This window comes from Eumetopias jubatus, unplaced genomic scaffold (assembly GCF_037043125.1).
Source record: "Eumetopias jubatus isolate StellerSeaLion01/CBP00866 unplaced genomic scaffold, mEumJub1_p1.0 scaffold_3, whole genome shotgun sequence".
Lineage (NCBI taxonomy): Eukaryota > Metazoa > Chordata > Mammalia > Carnivora > Otariidae > Eumetopias > Eumetopias jubatus.
Genome location: NW_028274809.1, coordinates 3,157,333 through 3,178,279, shown reverse-complemented (window position 1 = coordinate 3,178,279; position 20,947 = coordinate 3,157,333). Strand labels below are relative to the sequence as shown.

General features: G+C 48.7%; 1 protein-coding gene across 1 annotated transcript in view; it reads left to right on the top strand.

Moving 5' to 3' along the window:
- The first annotated feature begins 10,370 nt into the window (after positions 1-10,370).
- TWIST2 (twist family bHLH transcription factor 2) overlaps positions 10,371-20,947 on the top strand; it is a 49,662-nt gene continuing 39,085 nt past the window's right edge. Inside the window, exon 1 of the mRNA XM_028105288.2 lies at positions 10,371-11,022. Within this exon, the coding sequence (XP_027961089.1) occupies positions 10,505-10,987 (483 nt within the window). The 5' untranslated portion in view covers positions 10,371-10,504 and the 3' untranslated portion in view covers positions 10,988-11,022. The remainder of the gene's footprint in view (positions 11,023-20,947) is intronic.

Sequence of the window (20,947 nt, the reverse complement as noted above, 5' to 3'; positions counted from 1 at the left end):
TGGCTGCATAATATTCCATTGTGTATATATACATCTTCTTTTTTTTAAATTTTTTATTGTTATGTTAATCACCATCCATTACATCATTAGTTTTTGATGCAGTGTTCCATGATTCATTGTTTGTTCATAACACCCAGTGCTCCATGCAGAACGTGCCCTCTTTAATACCCATCACCAGGCTAACCCATCCCCCTACCCTCCTCCCCTCTAGAACCCTCAGTTTGTTTTTCAGAGTCCATCATCTCTCATGTATATACCACATCTTCTTTATCCATTCATCTGTCGATGGACATCTTGGCTCCTTCCACAGTTTGGCTATGGTGGACATTGCTCTTGCATTGCTATTGATGAAATACAGAATATTATGTGGGAGTTTTCCTAGAAGAAAATACAATATTCCAGATTCCTTACCCAAATAATTTTAAATATGGAAAATTAGTGAAATCATTTTACTTCTCTTAAATGGCAAACCTCTACACAGCCCAAATATGAGTGATTATGGCATAAACTGCTCGGTCATGAGCTAGCGGGGCAAGGTAGAGGATCTACACTGGTCATAGAGTTGGAGAGATATAACACATTTTACATATGAAATATTCCTGTCTGGCTCAGGGAAATAAAAGGGACACTTTCATCCTTTGATAGTGGTGTTCATTAATTCTTCCTCAAGGGGAAAAAAAAGAATCGGTCAAACAAGTAAAATAAAGCTAGCTAGTTTCACTTTATTTTCAGAGTTCGGATAGTATCTCCCGGGAGGTTTGGCATGAGAGCCTTTTTGAAGAGGAGGAAGGAAAAGTCATCAGGGCCAGAGAGGAAAGACAGGATTATAGGAGAGGCCTGGAATAGGCAGGCCTCACACCCCTGACATGCTTCTAGTGCCTTCCATTTTTCTCCATGAGGAGGGAAACCGCACTATTCCTGGCTTGTTATTTGCCTTTCTTGGTAGAAGATAAAGAAATAAAGTAGGAAAATAGAGTCAAGTGAAATAATTGAAAGCCCTTTGAAAAAGTGTAACGTACGAGAAGTTATGTCTCACCTCGTATCTCCATGTGAACACACACACACACAAGCATTTTCTTCTTTAAACAAGGACATCCATTCGTTCTCTCCCTTGATCACTGCATCCCAGCTCCCCACCGTTCTGGTGACCTCCATAAAAGAGAAATTTGCCACACACCCAGAGGTGTTTCCCCCCACAGGATTTCTTTGACATGTTTTTGTGTTTAAGATATCGTCCAAGTTTTAATGCACAAGTTTGATTCCAAATTTATTCCTTAAAATATTTAAGGTCAAACCTATATGTTTATTTAGGTAAGTATTCAGGAACCTAAGTCAAAATTTCAACTAATGAATTGAAAGTTTTCTGAAGAACATTTAAAAACATTTATATAGTCTTAATTTAAGATCTGCTAGAGCTCAAAAGTGTCATGTGGCAGAGAGACCATAATTTCTAATTATAAAGTATTGGGGACGATAAATTCACATGACCTTTTCAGGAAATTTTATGACCAGGCCACAACAGGGCAGGGACTTTATGAGGGGTTGGGGCATGTGTGGTCACCAAAGGCTTCCCTGCACATTATTTAGACAGATTAAAGAAAATCGCACTCCCCATGTCTTGGCAGCGTCCCCCACCCTTTCTAAAACACCACTAAACATCAAAGTGTGACATGAAGCTTAAGTTCCCAGACAAGGATTTTAGTTGCAGAAAATAGAACCTAGACATCATTATGTTAAGGAAACCTTAGGGGTCATTCACCCAACCCATTTTTTTCACAAGAGGGGAAAGAGAGTCCCACGGAGAGGAAGGGGTGTCATCCCCTAATCGTTGACAGAAAGCAGAATCCTAACTCCTCACCATCCTGCTCTGTTCTGTCTCTCTGCACCGCTTGGTTGGGGTTGGGTTTTAACTTTTTTTTTCCTTACATGATAAAGCAGTGTTTAAATTGCATGTGTTCCCATTCGCAACTAGTATATCTCAAAGTGGAAACATAGTTATGTACAGCAAGGGGAGAAATGGGTGTATGTAACTTCCCTACTTAATTCCAAGCCTAACTTTGGTAAATTCACAATCACCCTGAGAGAAGTCAAATCCTGCATCTTCTCCCTCTTAAATCTCTCCCTGTCCCGCCCCCTCCTCATCTCAGCACTGATGTTCCTTGGTTCCCTGGTTCCCTGGTTCCATAGTTCCATAGTTCTGTGGTTCCCTGCTTCTCTGGTTCCTTGGTTCTCCCTAGTTCCCTAGTTCCCTGATTTCCGAGTTCCGTGGTTCTCTGGTTCTGTGGTTCCTTAGTTCCCTGGTCCCATGGTTCTGTGGTTCCTTGGTTCCCTAGTTCCGTGGTCCCCTGGTTCTATGGTTCCATAGTTCTGTGGTTCCTTGGTTCCCTGGTTCTCTAGTTCTGTGGTTCCCTGGTTCTGTGATTCCCTGGTTCCTTAGTTCCCTGGTTCCCTAGTTCTGTGGCTCCTTGGTTCTGCACTTCCTTGGTTCTGTGATTCCTTGGTTCCCTAGTTCTGTGGTTCCCTGGTTCTGTGGTTCTCTGGTTCTGTTGTTCCATAGTTCTGTGGTTCCTTGGTTCTGTGGCTCCCTGGTTCACTAGTTTCCTAGTTCCATGGTTCCTTGGTTCCCTGGTTTTGTGGTTCCTTGGTTCTGTGGTTCTGTGGGTCCTTGGTTCCCTGGTTCCCCAGTTCCCTAGTTCTGTGGTCCCATGGTTCTGTGGTCCCTTAGTTCCCTGGTTCCCTAATTCTGTGGTTCCCTAATTCTGTGGTTCCCTCATTCTCTGGTTCCTTGGTTCCATGGTTCTGTGGTTCCGTGGTTCCTTGGTTCCTCAGTTCCTTGGTAGGCTGGCTGGGCTTTTGCAACAGGCTCCTAGTTGGCTGTCCTTTTCCAGCTGCTCTCAAAGTAAAAGTCGGTCATCACCTCTTTCCTTAGAACTCTCCTTTGGTTCCCATTGCCTCCATGAGGAAATCTAAACTCAGTAACTTGTCCTATAAGACCCTTGAGAGCCTGGCCTCAACCTTCCTCTGTGGTACCTCCACACACCTCAATGGACACTCCTTGTTTGTCCAGCATATCTTCCAGTGGGAACTTCCCCACGTTCAGGGCCCCAGACTGCCCTTCCGGTCCCACCCCATCATGAGAGCAACCATATAATCCAGCTGGTTGAATAGGGCCCTTGGGCCCCGGGACACATGGAGAAGTCCAGCCAGTCAGGGTCCTATGCCTGACATCTCTGCTGGAGCTAGAAGAGAAGACTCTATTTAATTAGCATTGCTGTCCCTGCCAGATATGACCCTGCAGGGCTGTCATCTTCAGGCACAAAGGGGAGAGCCCCTTGTACCAAGAGAAAGTGAGCTTCACACATAGAGGGAAGCAGAGCTGAAGGATGGAGAAGGAGAAAAGAGACACAAGAGCATTGAAACTCCTGGATCCAGTTAAGCCTGAAGCCAGCCAGAGCCTGAGCTTCCTAAGTAGTGAACTAAAGATTCCTTTTTTTGTTAAGCAGATTTGGAGTGTATTTTTGTTACCTACAGCCAAGAGAGTGCTGGCCACTGAGCACCTGAGCTCCCAGCCACAGGGACCTCCCCACTGTAGGGACACCATTGCATTTCACCCTTGTGGGTCTTGACACATTTTCTTCTCTTTGCCTGAATGCTCTTCTCTCTCCTCTGATGATGGATTTACTCCGCCTTTGCTGATGTCTTTCCCAGTACCCCACACCCACCTGTCTCTGTCCCCAGGCTTCTCCACAGTCTGGTTCATACTCTTCCATATCCCTCAAGTGGCTACGTTGTGGAGTTTCTGTTTATGGGGCTCCTACTCTACTCCACTTCTTAGCACTGTATTAGACACACAGTGACCATTAATTAAAAGGCTCTGTGTTAATAATCTCCTGTCTTCAATTAATTTCTTCCCACAGTGCACGGTGTGTGTTCTTACTGGGGTGGAACCAGAGTGTGGGGTGCGGAGAGACGTCCACCAAGAATCCTGTTCTCTTTCCACCCGTCAGCCAACAGCATCTGCAGCTCTCCATTTGAAAGTGTGAAGTTTGAAGCAGAGAGGCTGGGGGTGGAGGGGGGGAGGAGAAGAGAGGGCAGAAGATGTAAATGACAAATATGAAGATTAAAAGCAAACAGAGTGGGGTGGCGAGAAAAACTGTTTGAGCAAACTTCTATTCAAATTATACTAAACAATGGAAATGAGGTTTCCATTTGGGTAATCAGGACTTGCATATATGTGTTGCATTTCTTGCAGGGGGGTTGGGGGGTAGAAAGCATGCCTTCCTGATTCATGAATTAAAGTTAAGGTAAATTAAATCCAGCCACTGCTAGAACAACACCGGATGATAAACTTGCAATCCACGCAGTTGCAAGGCTCCTGGTGGAGGAGGACGGGCGGGCAGGCTTGCAGGGGACCCAGGCCCCTTCGGTACATGAGTGCCCATCAGTGGAATAGAACTGGGAGAGAGGAGCTAGCTTTCACAGTCTGGGTTCCTAGGTCACTAGGTGAGGTTTCACTTCTGGCCCCAGCCCTCTGTGGGCCACTGGGTCTCCTACCCTGAGGGATCAGCAGGGAACCGTTACCCACCAGAGCTGTAGAGACAGAAGGGGGCACAAGACAACCCGGCCACCGAGCCCCCATGGAGCCCTGCAAAGTGCGCCTCCTGCTCTCTGCACTTGCATTCAGCTTCTAAACAATTATCTCCAGCAGTTTCCAACTGAAAATGACAGCTTGCACATATGCATGTATTTCTGCTCTCTCCCTTAAATCCATCTAAATTGGGCTAAAAGAAAAGGCAAAAATCCAGATCTCAGAGGAAACAGGAGAGAAGTCCACAGCAGGCATGCTTGGGCAGGTGGAAGGAGCCTATAGGGGTGGCATCTGACTCGGCGGACAGTAGAGGGCCGGAGGCCAGAGCACAGGTCACGGGCATGGCCCTGACAGCAAGCCTGCTGAGTCCCATGCAGATGTACACCCACCTCTCAGCCAACGTCAAGAGCAGATGCATGCTTGGATCCCCTCCCCCATCGCTAAGAGGCCAGGTGCAACCCTGGAAGGAGCTGGATGTTACCTTGGAGAATTTGAGCCAGAGAGAGTTCAGATGGGGGTGCCAAGAGGTGCCGAGAGGAGAAGAAATGGGAGAGCCTGTACCGAAAACAGGGCGAATGTGTGGAAATCCACGTTCTGAATGGTGAGAGCTCCTTGTAGGCTGGGGCTCCAGGGCAGGAGGTACAAGATTTCCTCTCTGGAGATAGTACCAGTCACAAAGAAAACACTGGCAAGTACTGGGGGTCCCCCCCAAATAGGACCAGGCCCCCAGCTGATCATCCTAAAGTCAGTCTACGAGTGACAACTGGTCCTTTCACCAGCGTGCACACATGCACGTGTGTGCGCCCACACACAACTAACTACACAGGGTCTTACCTACACACACACACACACACACACACACATCCATACTCCTGGCACACACACATGCACACACATGCTTGTACACACACACATACACACACACAGAGCTGCCAATCAACTCTTTAACATCCAACTCTTGAATCTGGGCTTGGCCATATGATTTGCATTAGCTCAGGGGAGATCAGCAAATTCCATATAGGCAAAGGCTTGAGAGCACTGTGGTCAGAGTCCTGAGCCCACAGTGAGAATGAGCTGAAGCCAGCCCGGGGGAGAAGCCCCATGGAGGAGGGCAGAGGTGAGCTCGTTGAGAGCCTCCCGACCAGATCTGTTACTGAGACCATCTCAGGCTAGAGCCACGAGGAGACTGCTGGTACGGGAGTGACACCAGGCAGGACTGACAAAAACCCACCCAGCTGAGCACAGCACAATCTGCCAGCGTACTCAACTGGGAGGAAATGAAACGGGTGCTGTTTTACGTTGCTAAGACTGGGCGCGGTTTGTTGTGTGACAACAGAAATGAGACAGACTTGCAGCCTTCAAGAAGGTTAACCGTGTGGCTGTCCCAAGGGCAGATCGTTTCAGGCAGGCTCGAGCCTGAGTCCATGCACTGTGCGAGGAGGAGCTACCAGCAGCCCGAGGGATGGGGGCGGGGCGGGGGGGTTAGTGATCCCAAGCCCCAGGACAGGAGGTCAGAGCGGTGGCAGGGCATTCTCATTGCCAGACTGGACAGCCTTCCAGAACATGGTAAAGACAGCCTTTTACAAAAAGAGAAATGAACCTTTTTGGGGTTCTGAGAACAGGAGTGCCAGATCTGATTGCATCCACACAGCACCATTTAACTTGTCCAAGTAGTATGTGCTGGATTTCCTGGGACTGGCTGCCAAGTCCAGAGGCCGGTGATTTGGTAGGAATCCCTCATGTTTGTTAGCACGGATGAGGTTTGCAAAATGGTGATGTAATCCCACCATTCCGCCCTCATTTATTATCTGGAGTGCATCTGTGGAGCAAGACATTTCCTCAACTCTTCTGTTACTTTGAAGTATAATTCGGTAAGAAAGACTGGTTATGTGCTTGACTCTTTACTTACCAATTTTCAAATCATGACTCAATTTCCCATCATCAGCCTAAGAGGACCAGGAAGTTTTTTATTCGATTAACATTAGAAACTCACAGATTTTTACCGTCTGATGTGTTTCCATCCATTGTAGTTTTGTTCCGATTGATGCTTCCCTGGCACCCTCCCTGGCCTGTGGAGGCACCTTTCAGTGCATTCTTGAGTCCTGCTATGACTCAGCAGCCACTCCTGTGTCCTTGCTTTCTGACACAGGAAGATGCTCCAGGCTTATCTAGCACATGCTTTCCCCAGACCTGAAGTCAGCCATTTCTTCCAGGAGAGAACACAATCTGAACCCTAGTGGTGCTCCTTGCCACTGGATCCATCAATGTTTCTAGGTCTTTCCAGGGGTCAGGGCCAGGAAATGCACTGCTGAGGAGAAAATACATCACGAGTTTAGACTGATATTTCCAACAAATTTAGAATGGCACGGTCTTGCCGAATTTCTTTCCTTTTGTATTTGTATTTCTTTTCTTTTGGGCTGGAAATCTTGATTCCCAAAGACAGAAACATAATAACTGACTTGCATTAGCTCACGGTTTCAGAATGACAATAGCAATATTGTTACTAGAAACATGAATGTTGAGAACGGTTTGTCTTTTTTTTTTTTTTTTTTTTGCAGTTCCTTTTGCCTTCGCAGTACGCAGAGTCAAATTTCAGTGTTTATAGCTCTCTTCAGTGATTTCTGTGTGCTGGGGAAAGACACAGAGGTGATACAAAATTAGGTACATTGTCCCATTCTGCTTTTGATTTTTAGGTTTTTTTTTCATTTTGATTTAATTTTTAAATAACTATGTAAAACATTTGTATGATTCCAAAGTCAAATCTACAAAACAAAGTTTACGCAGAAGAGCCTGGCTTGCCTCCCAGACCCCTACACCCTGTTCTCTCTCTCCCATTGTATTAATGCCACGGTTGCTCTTCCCACTGTTGTTTTTACTGAAATTTGGTATATATTGCGAGTCAAAAGAATCATAAGATGAGTTTGTTTCAAGAACAACTTTGATTTGATCTTAAAGGCATCAAAGTGTGTCAAAGGCCAATGTTAGTCCACATTACAAGGGAATGTTAGTGATGTCAAGAAGCGGAACATCCTGGGGAGAGCCCTAGTGTGCACCTTCTGGACCCCAGTCCAGAGGCGGGGTCTCAGACAGGGTTCCTTTGTAGAGAACAGCCCACACTGGCTGCTCCACTCAGGAAGCAACATATTAGAGGACATGATAAAATTGCCACGAGCTGAGTAAACAGGCTCCAGGCAGAGCTCCCTTCTAGACCGCTGCACCAGGAACACAGCGGTTCCAGAAGCATCCTGGAATTGAGGAGCTGCTGCTGTGCCTGCTCCTGAAAACTGATGCTCATGCCCTAACTCTATAGACATCCAGGGACCACACACTGTGGTGCCGAGCAAAACCAAACACATCCCTCCCCCCCACACCCCCCACCCCAAGACTAGAGGACAGGGCAGAGTGGATGGCCCTCTTTCCCCTACACATCCCATGAGAGAGCTCTTACAGACCAGGGCTGCCACAGTCTGAGAAAGGGCAATTACAACTCCAGAAGGAACAGAGGAAAGATGGGAAGGAGAGTAAGCACCCACCCACCGCATGCGTGCAGAGGAACCGTTCTGGTAACATTAGACGTGCAATGGAAGAACCATTACCACGAAGGCTTGTCGGCTTGTCATATGCCCTCCTGAGCAAGTTTTCAGGGGGAAACTTTTCAGGGGATTTTTTTTTTTTTTTTTTTGAAGGAGACTCTTGCCTGTACGAGATGTGTGGCTTGAACATTAGATTTCAGCCTTTTGTCAGTATGCCTTTACCCTGCCAGTGTTATTGCTGTAATTTAGGCAAATGATTGGTTTTTAGACCTGACTTCCAGAAAGTGTTCTGCTGCCCATCATCAGTAGGAGAGACAGGAGGGTGGGGAGCAGACTCCCAGGCTGGGTCTGCACCTCCCTAAATTCCCTCCAGCTTCCGGGAGGGTGTCTGTCACTGCACTCATTTAAGCTGGGCCAAAACGGGGGTCTGGGTCTTGGGACTCCCCAAGCTAAAGGACACACGGAGTTGGTAAAAGAGCAAGAAATTTCTTCTGTCCTGCCGTGAGCCGGACGCAAGGTCCAAGACTAGTCTGGGAGGGCTCAGGCCTTTCCTACGCGGGAAGCCGGCGAAGCGCTGTGCCCCGGGCAGGCAGGACGGCTGCGAAGCAGGCTTCCCTCCCTGTCTCCATCGTACCTTAAATCTATTTTCAAAGTTTGGAGAAGGATACAGAAAGCCAGATAAACTGCGAGGCTTCTCAGAGCAGGGGAAGGGGGCGGTCGGGCGGGGTGGGGCTGGGCGCGGGGACTCGGCAGGACCCTTTAGTCATAGGATCGTGAGGCCGGCGTGTGGGTTAGAAACTGCAAACAGCGCTGTTATGTGGCCACCTCCGTGTGCGGGCCTGCTCTTTCCAGACCTCTGCTCCGCTCACCGCTGGGGAAATGTCCCCCTCGAGCGGCCGGGGTCCGCGCACGGCCGCCCGCGGGGTTCCTAACGCGGTGGTCGCGGCCCGCCTGACGGCGGAGGAGCAGCGGAGGCCGAGCGCTCCGCCGGCCCCGACTTCAACTTCAATAAAAGGGCCCACCCGCCCTTGATCACGCGGCTTGCCTGACAGCCGGGCTCAGGCCCGGGCCTAATTGAGCCCGGGTCACCTGGGAATAGGTTCAAAGGCATCAAAGCCGTAAACCACCTCCAGGCCCTGAGCCAGAGCGGCCTGGCGAACAAAGAGCCCCCCCCCACCCCGCCCCGAACCACTTCAAACGCGCCCGCGCTCGGCGTCCAGATGGCGCGGGGCCGGGGTCCGCGGTGTCGCCCGCCGAGGCCAGGCCCCGCGCTCCCGCCACCCAGTGCCCTCCTGTCTGCAGGCGCCCAGCGCAGGGGAGGCTGTGCAGTTCCCCAGACTGCCCTCCGGGCCACTGCCGACTGGCGAAGCGGAGGGGGAGCGCAGAGGCTGGGGCCCCGCACCGGGGGCCTGGCGGTCGCCCCCGCCCCGTACCCGGCATCCCAGGCAGGGCCAAGCAGGTGGGCGCGGTGGGCACCGGCGCTCCCGCAGAGGCTCGCTGGGGCGCTCAAGTTTGAGAGCACTTAGAAGGAAGGTCTGCAAAGGGCGTCGGTGCCGGGATCCCCAAAAAGTTGGGGTGAGAAAAGCCACCCAACACGAAGCCTGGGCAGAGCCGGCCCGTGTGCACTGATCCCCGAGGCGCGTGCGGGGGGCAGCGGCGTCTCGGAGGGCACCCGAGTGTCCGCACGCCTGTGGTCCGGGCGCCGGGACCCCTGCCCGCGAGCGTCTTCCACCCCAGACTGAGTGTGCGGGCCGCGGCGCGGACTCGCGGCGCTCCCGGGGGACAGCCCAAGAAGCACACAGGCCGGAGCATCGCGGGGCTCCCCGCCTCGTCCTCACCTCCCGGGAGCGCATCTAGGGTAGGACTCAGCTCCCGTGCCCTTCGCGCCCCGGGGAGATCCTGCAGCTTGGCGGGGCCCGATCTCCACGTTAAGGAGCAGACAAAGCAGGTCGGCAATGCCCAGGGCGCCGGGCGGCCGGAGAGTGGTCAGATCCCAGTCTGGGGGCGCGGGCGGCGCGGAAGGGCTCGGCCTCCGGGGTGCCCGCCGCGGCCGGGGCCGAAGGGGGAGGCAAAACTGAAAGTGCCGCGCCGGGGGGCGGGGGCGGCCGGCGAAGGCCCCAGAACTCGTCCTGCCCCCGGACGCCGCGGCCAATCAGCGCGCCGCCCTCGCTCCTGACAACTATTTAGCAACCCAGCCCGGCTAGAGTTTCCAAAAAAGTTAGAATAACTTCCTCTCCCGGAGACCTCGGTTTTGCACAAGCCGGCCTTGAAATCAGAGCCTTTCGAGCAACTCGGAGAGCGTGTGCTCTGCGACCGCGGGCTTGGCCAGCAGCGCGCGCTCGGCGCCCGGCGCCCCCAGCCCCAAGCGCGCCGGGCGGGCGCCATGGAGGAGGGCTCCAGCTCGCCCGTGTCCCCTGTGGACAGCCTGGGCACCAGCGAGGAGGAGCTCGAGAGGCAGCCCAAGCGTTTTGGCCGGAAGCGGCGCTACAGCAAGAAGTCGAGCGAAGATGGCAGCCCGACCCCAAGCAAGCGCGGCAAGAAGGGCAGCCCGAGCGCGCAGTCCTTCGAGGAGCTGCAGAGCCAGCGCATCCTGGCCAACGTGCGCGAGCGCCAGCGCACCCAGTCGCTCAACGAGGCCTTCGCGGCGCTGCGCAAAATCATCCCCACGCTGCCTTCGGACAAGCTCAGCAAGATCCAGACGCTCAAGCTGGCCGCCAGGTACATAGACTTCCTCTACCAGGTCCTGCAGAGCGACGAGATGGACAATAAGATGACCAGCTGCAGCTACGTGGCCCACGAGCGCCTCAGCTACGCCTTCTCCGTGTGGCGCATGGAGGGCGCGTGGTCCATGTCTGCCTCCCACTAGCGCCGCGCCACCCACGTCCGGACCCGCGCGCCAGGGTAGGTGCAGTGCGCTCGACCCGCGCCCTCCGCAGCGGGGGGCGGGCGGCCCGGCCCGCGCGTCCCTCCTGGTGGAGGCCCTGCGGGCCGCGGCGGCGTGGTGGGGGTGCTTTTTTCCTCGCAGCAACAGAAGGGGGTCGGTTGGGAAACTCCCATGTCCCAGGGGCACCCTTGGGTACTTTTGCAAGTTTCCCTGCTGGGTGTCAGTCGGGAGCGGAGGGGTGGGGGGCGGTGACAGCCGTACTTTCCATCGTTGCTGCTGCTGTTGGCGCCTGTGTGTGACCGTCGGGAGAGTGGGCATCGGAAGAACGGCCGGCAGCCTGCAGGGGCAGAGAGATGGAAAGCCACTGCCCTTTGCGTCGTCCGGAGCCAAGGCCGCCCGGGAGGCTGCCCGAGCCGGGTTGCGCCTGGCTGCGGCTTTGCCCTCTTCCCGGGAAGCCGCAGAACGCGTTCGTGGTGCGGACACTGAGTTTTCGCCGACGGCTCGAGCAGGGCCTCCAGGCCCGCGCTTCGGGAGCCCAGCCGTCGGCGCCTTGGTCGGCCCGGTGGGCGCAGAGGAGCCGGCCGGCGGCCAGGTTTGCCGTGGGGAGGGCGGGAGGACACTGCCCTGCGCTGGTGGCTCCGGGGCCACTGCAGCGGGAGAGCCTGGGTCGGCCCTGCGCCGGGGAGCACGGGAGACCGGGCCGGGGCTGAGGTGCGGAGACCAGAGCGCCTAGGCCGGGAGCACACCCAGCGGTTCGGAAACCCGCTGCCCGCAGGCAGGTGGACGGATCTCAGAGCTGGGAGCCTCTGGTTCCAGCCTTGAACCTGGAGAGTCTGGGAGGGGGCTCTGCCGGCGCTGCCTCCCAGCGCCCGGCCCCTCAGGAGAGCACAAGGGGTCCAGGCTGGGAAACAGGTTTGCGGGCGAAGGGGACACAGCTGCTGAGAGCATTTGGAAACTCTGGTGTGCTCTGGAAGAGCGCTCAGGGAGCCCTGCACCAGCTCACTCTCACCAGACACCTTGGAAGTCCCTTTAGACAAGCTCTAACTCCCGAGGCGCCTTCTATTCCAGAAGGCTTTGTGAGGCTAGTGGGCATCTCCCTTCCAAGGGTTCTCCAGGTCAATGGGAAGGTGCAAGATATGTGCGGGGGGGGGGGGGGGTTGGTAAAGATGCTTACTACTTAGTATGCTTTAGTTTCCTGCTCATCTTGCAATGTTTTTAAAGTCTCTACTTCACACAGAAGGAATTTAGATTAATCCAGAGCATGCCCCCGCCTGTTCTCCCAAACTTATCTATTTCTTTTTTTATGTGGTTCTATAATATCTTCAAATGTTTTTGCTGTGGTCACAAAAGACTGATCTAGCACAGGTGAATTTTTTAATTCAAGTTTTTATTTCTGTGCCACTGAAAATTCTTTTGATGAAATTGCCGCCCTTAAGATAATGATCGTTTTATAGGTTTTTAAAAGAAAGAATTTTTAGCAGAGAATAACTTTTGGGAATCTTCTATCTTTGTCAAAAACAGATGGAAAGTATCCCAATCACATATTTCTCTAGGAAAGAAAGTTTGGATTGGCTGAGTAGTAAAATGCTACAGGGGGATAATACATTAATTCTGGGTTTTGCTGCCTAAATTATGAGCTTCCATTAGTTAATTCCATTTACCCTTTATACCATCCATCGTTTACAGCACATCTGAAGTAAGGACAAAACAGATGAGGAATGTCATCTTTATAAAACATACATGTATAGCTTTGTTTAAGGAAAATGTCAACAGAATTATCATTAAGACTTCCCTCCAGACAATTATTGAAAACAAATACCAGGAGGTATTACCTTAATGCAAAATTTAGTGGGATCATTTAAAATTCATTTTAAAATAATTGCATTCCTCAAACTTAGAGAATCAGACATAGATCACAAGTAAATTCATATGAAAATAAAATATTTTTTATTTATTATAAGTGTTGAGAGTTTTTTGGGAAAAATCCTTAAAATATAACAGATAACACATTCAGCTGGAGAACAAATGATCTATATGGTGGCCTATTTATTTTTATATACTTGAATATAACTAATTCCAGTAAGCCAGTTTCTTTAGATAGATAGATAAGCACTCTCTACAAGAAGAGAAGGGAAATGTGGACATTTCTGATACACCAATAATTCTGGACACACCTTGTTGTTACTTATCAGGCACGTTGGGCAAACATTTTTTTTTTTTGCTTGTTTGTTTTTATCACATTACTCTCTGTGAGTATAAATACAATCATGATTGGTTTGATTTCCTGAAAATGTTGCTAAATGACATTTATTATTTGTGATATTTTTAAGAAGTGTTAGTTAACGTGTATCAGCAAAGAACTTCTAGAACTTTCAGTAAATTGTGTGTGATTTTAATGTCTCAATATGAGATATTTTCACATATATGAAAAAAGCTGTGTCCAGATGAACAGCAACAACCACAAAAAGCCTAAGTTGTCCCTTGATATAAAGAGGAGCATAGGAAATGGTGTTCGACTGGTGCTAATATTTATCCTGACTTTCTTCTTTGGTCTGGTATTTAAACATACAAATATACTATAAATCAAGCATCTTTGGACAGTCAGCTGGGTTCATCTAATTGGAAAAATCTCAAAGGGCGCTTTTAGTCTTCTCATTAAATAAATGCTGAAGCTTTAGGAACAGAGTCAGGGGCACCTGGCTTGGAGGAAGGTGACGATTATCAGACATTTTTCCTCTTCTCCGCTTTGTCATTAAAGAAAACATCTTCCCCGACTCCTGCAATATGCATAGATTTTCAGTAGGTTACTGTACCCAACAAACTACTTTTTTTTTTTTCCTGAGAATTTTTAGTTTGGAACTTTGGAGAACAGAGTATGACCCTCTCACCTTCTAAAAAGTGTGTAAGCCTGTTCCTCCCTCCTGAACATTTACTTCCTGGAGGTGTTTGTTAACTGCTGTATTTGGAATGCTAGCTGGTCTCCAAAGCAAATGAATTCCCCATGGGGAAGGTACATGCAGGAGAGATTTTGATTGATCAGAAGAAGTGGAATGAAAGACTGAGCTATCTGAAACACAAGTATTGTTTTGTTATAACATCTCCGTCAATAAGATCCAATGGAGGGAGCTGACCTCTGTGATGTGGGTGTATTGTTCTTTAAGGGTCTGTGGTTATTCTTTCAACCTTGCATGAAGAAGTCTTGCTGTGTATCTGGCCAGTGCGGGCGGGGGCTGGAGGGATGGGTCTTTGAGAGTGGCTGTTTGAGGTCATTTGAAATATAGTACTTTATTGAGGTTTTCTGAAAACTGTACTATTTTCAGACAGGTCTTGAGCCTGAAAGAATTGAGTTTCCATCATCCTTGCTTCACTGTATTCTGGGATGGACGGCACAGATGCCAGATTCCTCTTGCCTGGCAAAAAAGACCATAAAGTAAACTCTTTCTGAGCAGAGCACTATAACTCATAACTTTAGTTTAAATCTGGGCTTTAAAAAAAAACAAATATTTTAATAAGCCAATTTTAAAGGCTGAGCTTCTATGACAGTTTTTAAGCTTAGTATTTATATTAATCTATTCTCACTGGTGTCTTTAAAAACTCTGTGAATGCGTGCTGGAATGTCTGTTTATGTTTGTGTCTTTTCCTGGGAAAGGATAAATGTACTGCAAAAAGCAAACCAAATACAAAGTTCTCCACCAGCAAAGGGTTCACGAATGAGGCCATAAAACTCAGAGAAGAGGTGAGTAAGTTACTGTAGCCAAGAGGCAGCCGTAAAGGAGAAGGAGAATCTAAGAGATATGGACAAGATAGAACACCAACATCAGAAACTGTTTAAAAAGATAACTCTGCGTGGTTCCCGGAGTCTACACGTGATAAAGTTATATAGAATGAAACACACACACGACCCTTAAAACTGGTGAAATCTGAATAAGTTCTGGAGATTTTGTCAGTGTTAATTTCCCAGTTGTGACATTGCATTATAGTTTTGCAAGATGTTACCATTGGGGGAAGCTGAGTAAAGAGAATAAGAGACTCTCTGTGCATTATTTCTTACAACTTCATGTGAATCTACAGTTATCTCAAAATAAAAAGGAAAGATATCCCACAAGAACTTAAAAATTTTTCTATATTCAAACAAGCAAATTATGTAAGGAATTATTATGCCTCATCTCGGAGTAATAAGCTAAAAATGTGGTTTGAGCCCAAATCCACTTTTTTCCTGATGTCATTTGCATTTTGTGCTTCTTTTTCAAAATATGAGGAATTACAAAACATTTCTACTATGTAATGAGTGGTGGTTCCTTCTTATCCTTGAATAGAGTAGAATCCCAGAATTCTGAGAGGAGAAATACCAATTAATACATTTTTTCCTATACTAAGAAACAAAACATTTTTCAAAGGAATTTTAGGAAATATTTACCTGAAACTGACCCAACATTTGCTTTTAAGATACTAAGCCTACACTGACATGCATGAAACACACACACAATTTTAAAACCCACGGTTTGTAAAAATTATTCACCAAGAGGTTTAGAGATTAAAGTTTTAGGACTTAGAGCCATACACGCAGGGAGAGGAGAGAGAGAGAGAGAGGGAGGGAGAGATCAAACCCTAAACTCAGTCACGGTTATTTGAAAGTAATCTTTGTGCTAGGAACATATTTTGTGTTTGGTTCAGTAGTAAAACTTTGAATGCAATTTAGTTATATTAAATGTGCCTTAATTTAATGTTTGTTTTGGAATGGGATACAGTGACATTAACGATGTGATTTTCCTGCTGATGTCAACTAGGTCACAGTGGGGTTTGTCTTCAGTGATTACTAATGGTGGTCGTGCTCAAGGAGACTTGAGTCAGGAACTGGAAAAGCCAGCATGTAACCTCATTCCAACATAAGAGAAATTTTTGGTGGTTAATTGAAAATAGAGTTATTTTGAACCAAAACAGTGTTTTATGTGCTTCAAATGTCTGTATTGTTTTTCCTACAGCTCGCTTGTTCAGAATAACGTGAGCCTGTGATTATGTGTAAGAAATCGGTGGTTGAGAGTGCTTCGTGCATGGGGTCTATGGAGACTGTTATTTTGCTTAGCACCCATTTCCCATCCCCATATGCTTTCCTCCATTACTTGACCAGGGGAAAATTTAGATGACCCAGCTTCTTGTGACACCTTCCGTAGGACTGTAACTTTACTTCTCAAATTCTAAAATCCATACACCCCCTTTTCTGTAGATCAGAATTTCCCCATCAGTTAAATGAAAGGGATAATCCAGAGAGCTTTCAGTTATCAAAGTCAGCTCTTCTGGAAAATACTTTTTCTTTTTAGCTCACATCCAGCCTTTGTCATCTGCATCTTTTGGGGGGGGAATTGCAAACTTAGTTATGTTGTCTGGCATTAGATTCATATTTCCCACTGTTTAATTTTGACAGAGAGAGTTCACATTTGTTTTTCTGAACATGCAGATCTGGTGCGTGACTGACAGGAAAGATTTGGGCAGAAACCTTGATTTTAATTAACCCTTTGATGGTGATCAAACATCCAATTCCAACCCCATAGCTGAGGTTTGTGGTGTGGTCACAGCCAGAGCCTTTCCTGAGCATCAGCTAGCGCCGCTCAGCACAGGACGATGGAGGGCAGGTTTTTAGCTTTTTGCTTCAAGAGGGGAGAAATAGGGATCCTTTCTCTGACTTCCCCTTGGAGAAAAAAAAATGTCCATACTTTTGCTGTTGATGCTGCCCTTCTACCACTATACAAATAAAATGCCACACGGACTTTTCTGTTAAATTCTCTGAGTGTGTCCCTCCTCTTAAGAGATTCAAGGGATTTTTTTTTTTTTTTTTTTTTTTTTTTGCCTGCTTCAGCGGCAAGTGGGGCTCCAGAAGGGACAGCTTGTAAAATAAACAAACTCCCTAGAAGAAAACACAGGCCAGTGGTTTATAGTCTCTGACTCTATCTACTGCCACGGTGGATTTCTCCGTGTTCTACTTTGATTTAACATTCTGGAAGTCAAAATGCAAGCAGGCAGCGTCTTCCTTCAATCAAGAACTCTAGAAATAAAGATTGAGTTGCTGTTTCCTTTCCTTAATCTCAGTTCTTAAAGTGGATTTGGCTTGTGGGGAGTGCAGAGGAATCAGAAGTCAAAAGCCGTTTGCCTTGTTTGACTCTTTGGACCTGGCGGTGCAAAGTGCCTGTTAGCCAGAGAGGTCTGGCTCAGTGGAGGGTTAGAAGGCAAGCTAGCCTTCGGGGTTAGCAAGATCTCTACTGACTTCCAGAAAGCTGTGTGAACTTAAAGTCCCGCTCTTCATGAGACTGCCTTGATAAATACATAGTGAGGTGTTTTTCGTTTCTTTGGGAAATGCCTGGATTGTTGTAAATTGGAAAGGAAAGGAGGGAGAGAGAGGCATGATTTTCTTTCTCCAATTGAGACCTGCCTCTTTCATGGGATTGAGTTGTACAGATGAACAGCATATTCACTGAAGATTGATTTTCCCAAATTTAAACCATTCCAAATTGCGTACTACGTATATATTGGTTCCTAACTAATCAAAACTGATTTTCCTCTCTTTTGTGATGTCTGTGTGCATGGATGGGGCCTGAGAAAGAAAGATTTGATCCTTTGCACTTTTTTTTTTTTGCTACCTGGTGAGCATTTTGTCTGTAGCCATGCCCTCTGCCACCCACCCCTACAGCCAGCATTCCCTCTTGTATTCTTTAGCGGAGAAAGAATCTGTATTAATCTGTTCACTATTAGCTGAGGCCCGTGTAGGTTTTCATATTATAATCAGCAATAAAGGATGAACAAAAAGCCTATCATCGGGTTCTGGCAATAGCACAATCACACCCAGGGAATAAACACACTGTCTCAGGGTTCTCTGAGTTGAGGGGTTCTGGGTGTTTGGGAAGTGCCCAGACTCACCACCCCCCACCTATGTGCTGGGTGACTCCTCTCCTTAGCTGCCCATCATTACTACTTTCCAAGAAAGTCTTTGCACTGATACTAGAACAAAAGTGTCCCAAACAGATATCTGTACCCCAGGAAATTTGGTGTACCCTGTTTTTGTTGATGTCTCTTGGGCGACATGAGTGACTCCAGCCACCCAAAACCGCATGGGTGGGGACCGTGTGGTGACCCCCTGGGCAGGCGCTGGTGTTCTGTGGCATCTTTGCAGGCCGAGGCAGGTCTCGTGGAGTTGCTGAGGTGTGATGAGAAGCCCATACAGTGAAGCATTTTAAGGGCAGGATGAACTTGAGGCGATTTTGTTGGATGTTAAAGTGTGGCCAATTCCCAAACTCTCATTTAGACTGCCTTTTGAGCCTAGGGATTGTCTTTTAATTAAACAACATGCATCAAGTGAGGACTATGATCTATTTATTGGCTCATCTCAAATATTGTTATTATGCTCTATTCGTTTTTGTTTTATGACATTTCAAAAACGAACCATTTCCTATCATTTCATTGTTGAGCAGTTTAATCTCCTCGTGTGTCTCCAGAGACTCCATAAACATTAATCTAGCAGCTTACAATTTATAATGTGGACGAGGTAACTTTTTCAGGAGTGACAAAGTTAGAGAAAATGAGGATGTGAGCAGGAAGCGTGCTGTGTGGAGACTCTCGCAAGGAACGGGGCAAAAGCAAGGGGATTGGGGCCCCTTAAGAAAAAGACAGAAGGATCCAGGCTTGTGTGCCAGCATGCCTCTCCCTCTGTGGCCTGCTGCACATGGATCCCTTCTTCGCTCAGTTTCCCTCAGAAATGGAGAAGAAAATGCTTTATCAGAATAAGCACTCTGCCTGCCTTCCCAGAGAAATGACCCTTCATAAAAACCCAGCAAGGCCGCCACCTCAATTCTTCTGCCTTAACGCCCCAGGCAGGAGGCCACTGGGAGCCAAAGCAGGGTCCCTGAGAGGCGGTCAGGGGTGGACACCTGCTCCACAGCAGGGTGGGGACCCTAGGATCAGCCTGGGTTGGCTCTGCTGTCCTGGGCTGCTCGGTGCTTCTGCGTGACTTGGAGGGACAGAGGGGGGCAAGCAAGAGGAGAGACCGTGCAGACCTTTCGCAAGGAGCTGTGCATTGCCCTCCGGCTTCCTGGGCATCCGGGCTGGGCGGCCGGGACCTGCTGGCGGGCCCAGCCTGCAGGTCGTGCTGATGAACGTCCCAGCGTGAGCCCAGCGGGGCTCAGCCTTGGCCGGGGCTAACGCAAGCACGTGGTAACTCAGTATTTATTTCTCCTCCTGGATTTCATGCTGTAGCTGTTTCCCTACAGCCAAATTCTATGTGAAAAGCCTCTGCTCATCTAAAGACAGCCTCCGGAAGACAATCTCAACCTCCCACCTCCGAGGTTGGCAAGGCACACAGGACCAGCCTGGCTTTGCCGAGAGAAGCCAAAGGACCACATTGTCCCTCTCACAGAGCGTCGTTCTGCTGGAGGCACAGAACTCGGGAACCATGATAACACGTCACTTTCCCGGATGACAAACTTCATCCTCCTGGCGCCTTCCGAAGACCTGTGTCCGAACCAGTGTCTTGGGCCGCCAGCTCGTAGTGAACAGTTTTGGAGAGATACAGCAAGTATCATTTTGTATTAATTACATAATTTCACATTTTCCCAGCAGTAGGAGGAGAAAGGGAGGGTGCTCAGAGCTTGCATTTCCGGCTCCCTGTGCACACCCGTGCTTTCTCCTGCATGATTCCGCATGTGGGTGGGGGGGGGGCATGATCCCTTGCATTCTGAGGGCTTTTCGATGCCCAGGACGACTTGTAACCAATGTGACTCTGCACAGTGGATTTTGCAATTTATTGAAGTCACTGTTTCCAGAATAAATCATATGGAGTTCTTTCCCTTAGTGGACTTCTCCTACATGGTATTTTTCTATTTCGGGGAATTTTAATTAGACGGAAACCAAAGGCTGTTGCCTTTGTAGGAACAGCTTAGGCTGCCAAGTTGATCTGTGGGGCAAACCCGTTATCTCATGTCCAGGAGGTCAACAGGACTCCCCTGAGGTTGAACTTGGGGTGGGGAGCACTCCTGCTCTCAGCCCATGGTTGTGTGCGGCTTAGGCCAGTTATAGGCTCTCTGGGACTCAGTTTCCCTCTATCTAAAGCCATGGAGGGGGTTTCTGATACCCTGCAGCTGTCTGTATTCTAGGAGTCGGTGTGACCCGGCCCCTCCCCACTGGCTGTAGGCCCTAAAAGAATTAGAAGCAGGGTCTCCCCAGAAAATGCGTGCACGTGTGCTTAGGGCAGCACTCTCCACAACATCTCACAAGGTGGAAATGATCCGAATGTGCGCCCGCTGAGGGATTGCGGAAGATGTGTGTTAGCCCTGCAGGGGGATTGCTGTTCAGCCGGAAGAAGGAGCGAAGGACGGACTCCTTCCACAACAGGGAGGCACCTTGAAAACATGATGCTAAGTCAAAGGAGTCAGACACGAGAGACCAAATATTGTGTGAGTCCATCTGCATGAAAAATCCAGAATAGGCAAAAGTGGATTCATGGCCGCCAGGGCCTGGAGGAGGGGGATTGGGACATGATTGCTTAATGGTTGTGGGATTTCTGTTTGGGGTGATGAAAAAGGTCTTGAAATAGATAGTGATGATGTTTGCACAATAGTGTGAGCGCTGTGCACTTAATCCACTGCATTTTATACTTTAAAATGGTTGGAATGATACATTTCGTAGGACGTGTATTTTACAACCCCAAAACGATCCTGTGACTCAGGCCGTAGCCAGCAGGACGTGGGGGCGAGGGGGTGCCACACCTTCAGTTTCCCCCCACTTTCCCGAGGTGCTGTCCCATTTCCCCGCATGACTCTGTGTTTGTCAGATGATTGTCCACCTCAAGTTGTCCCTGCCTGAAAACGTTTCTTCTCTTTCTCTTTCGAAATCTATTTCCTAATTCGGTCCCCCCACCCCCAAGAACCTCAGATAGCTCTGATAACACACTGCCTTTCT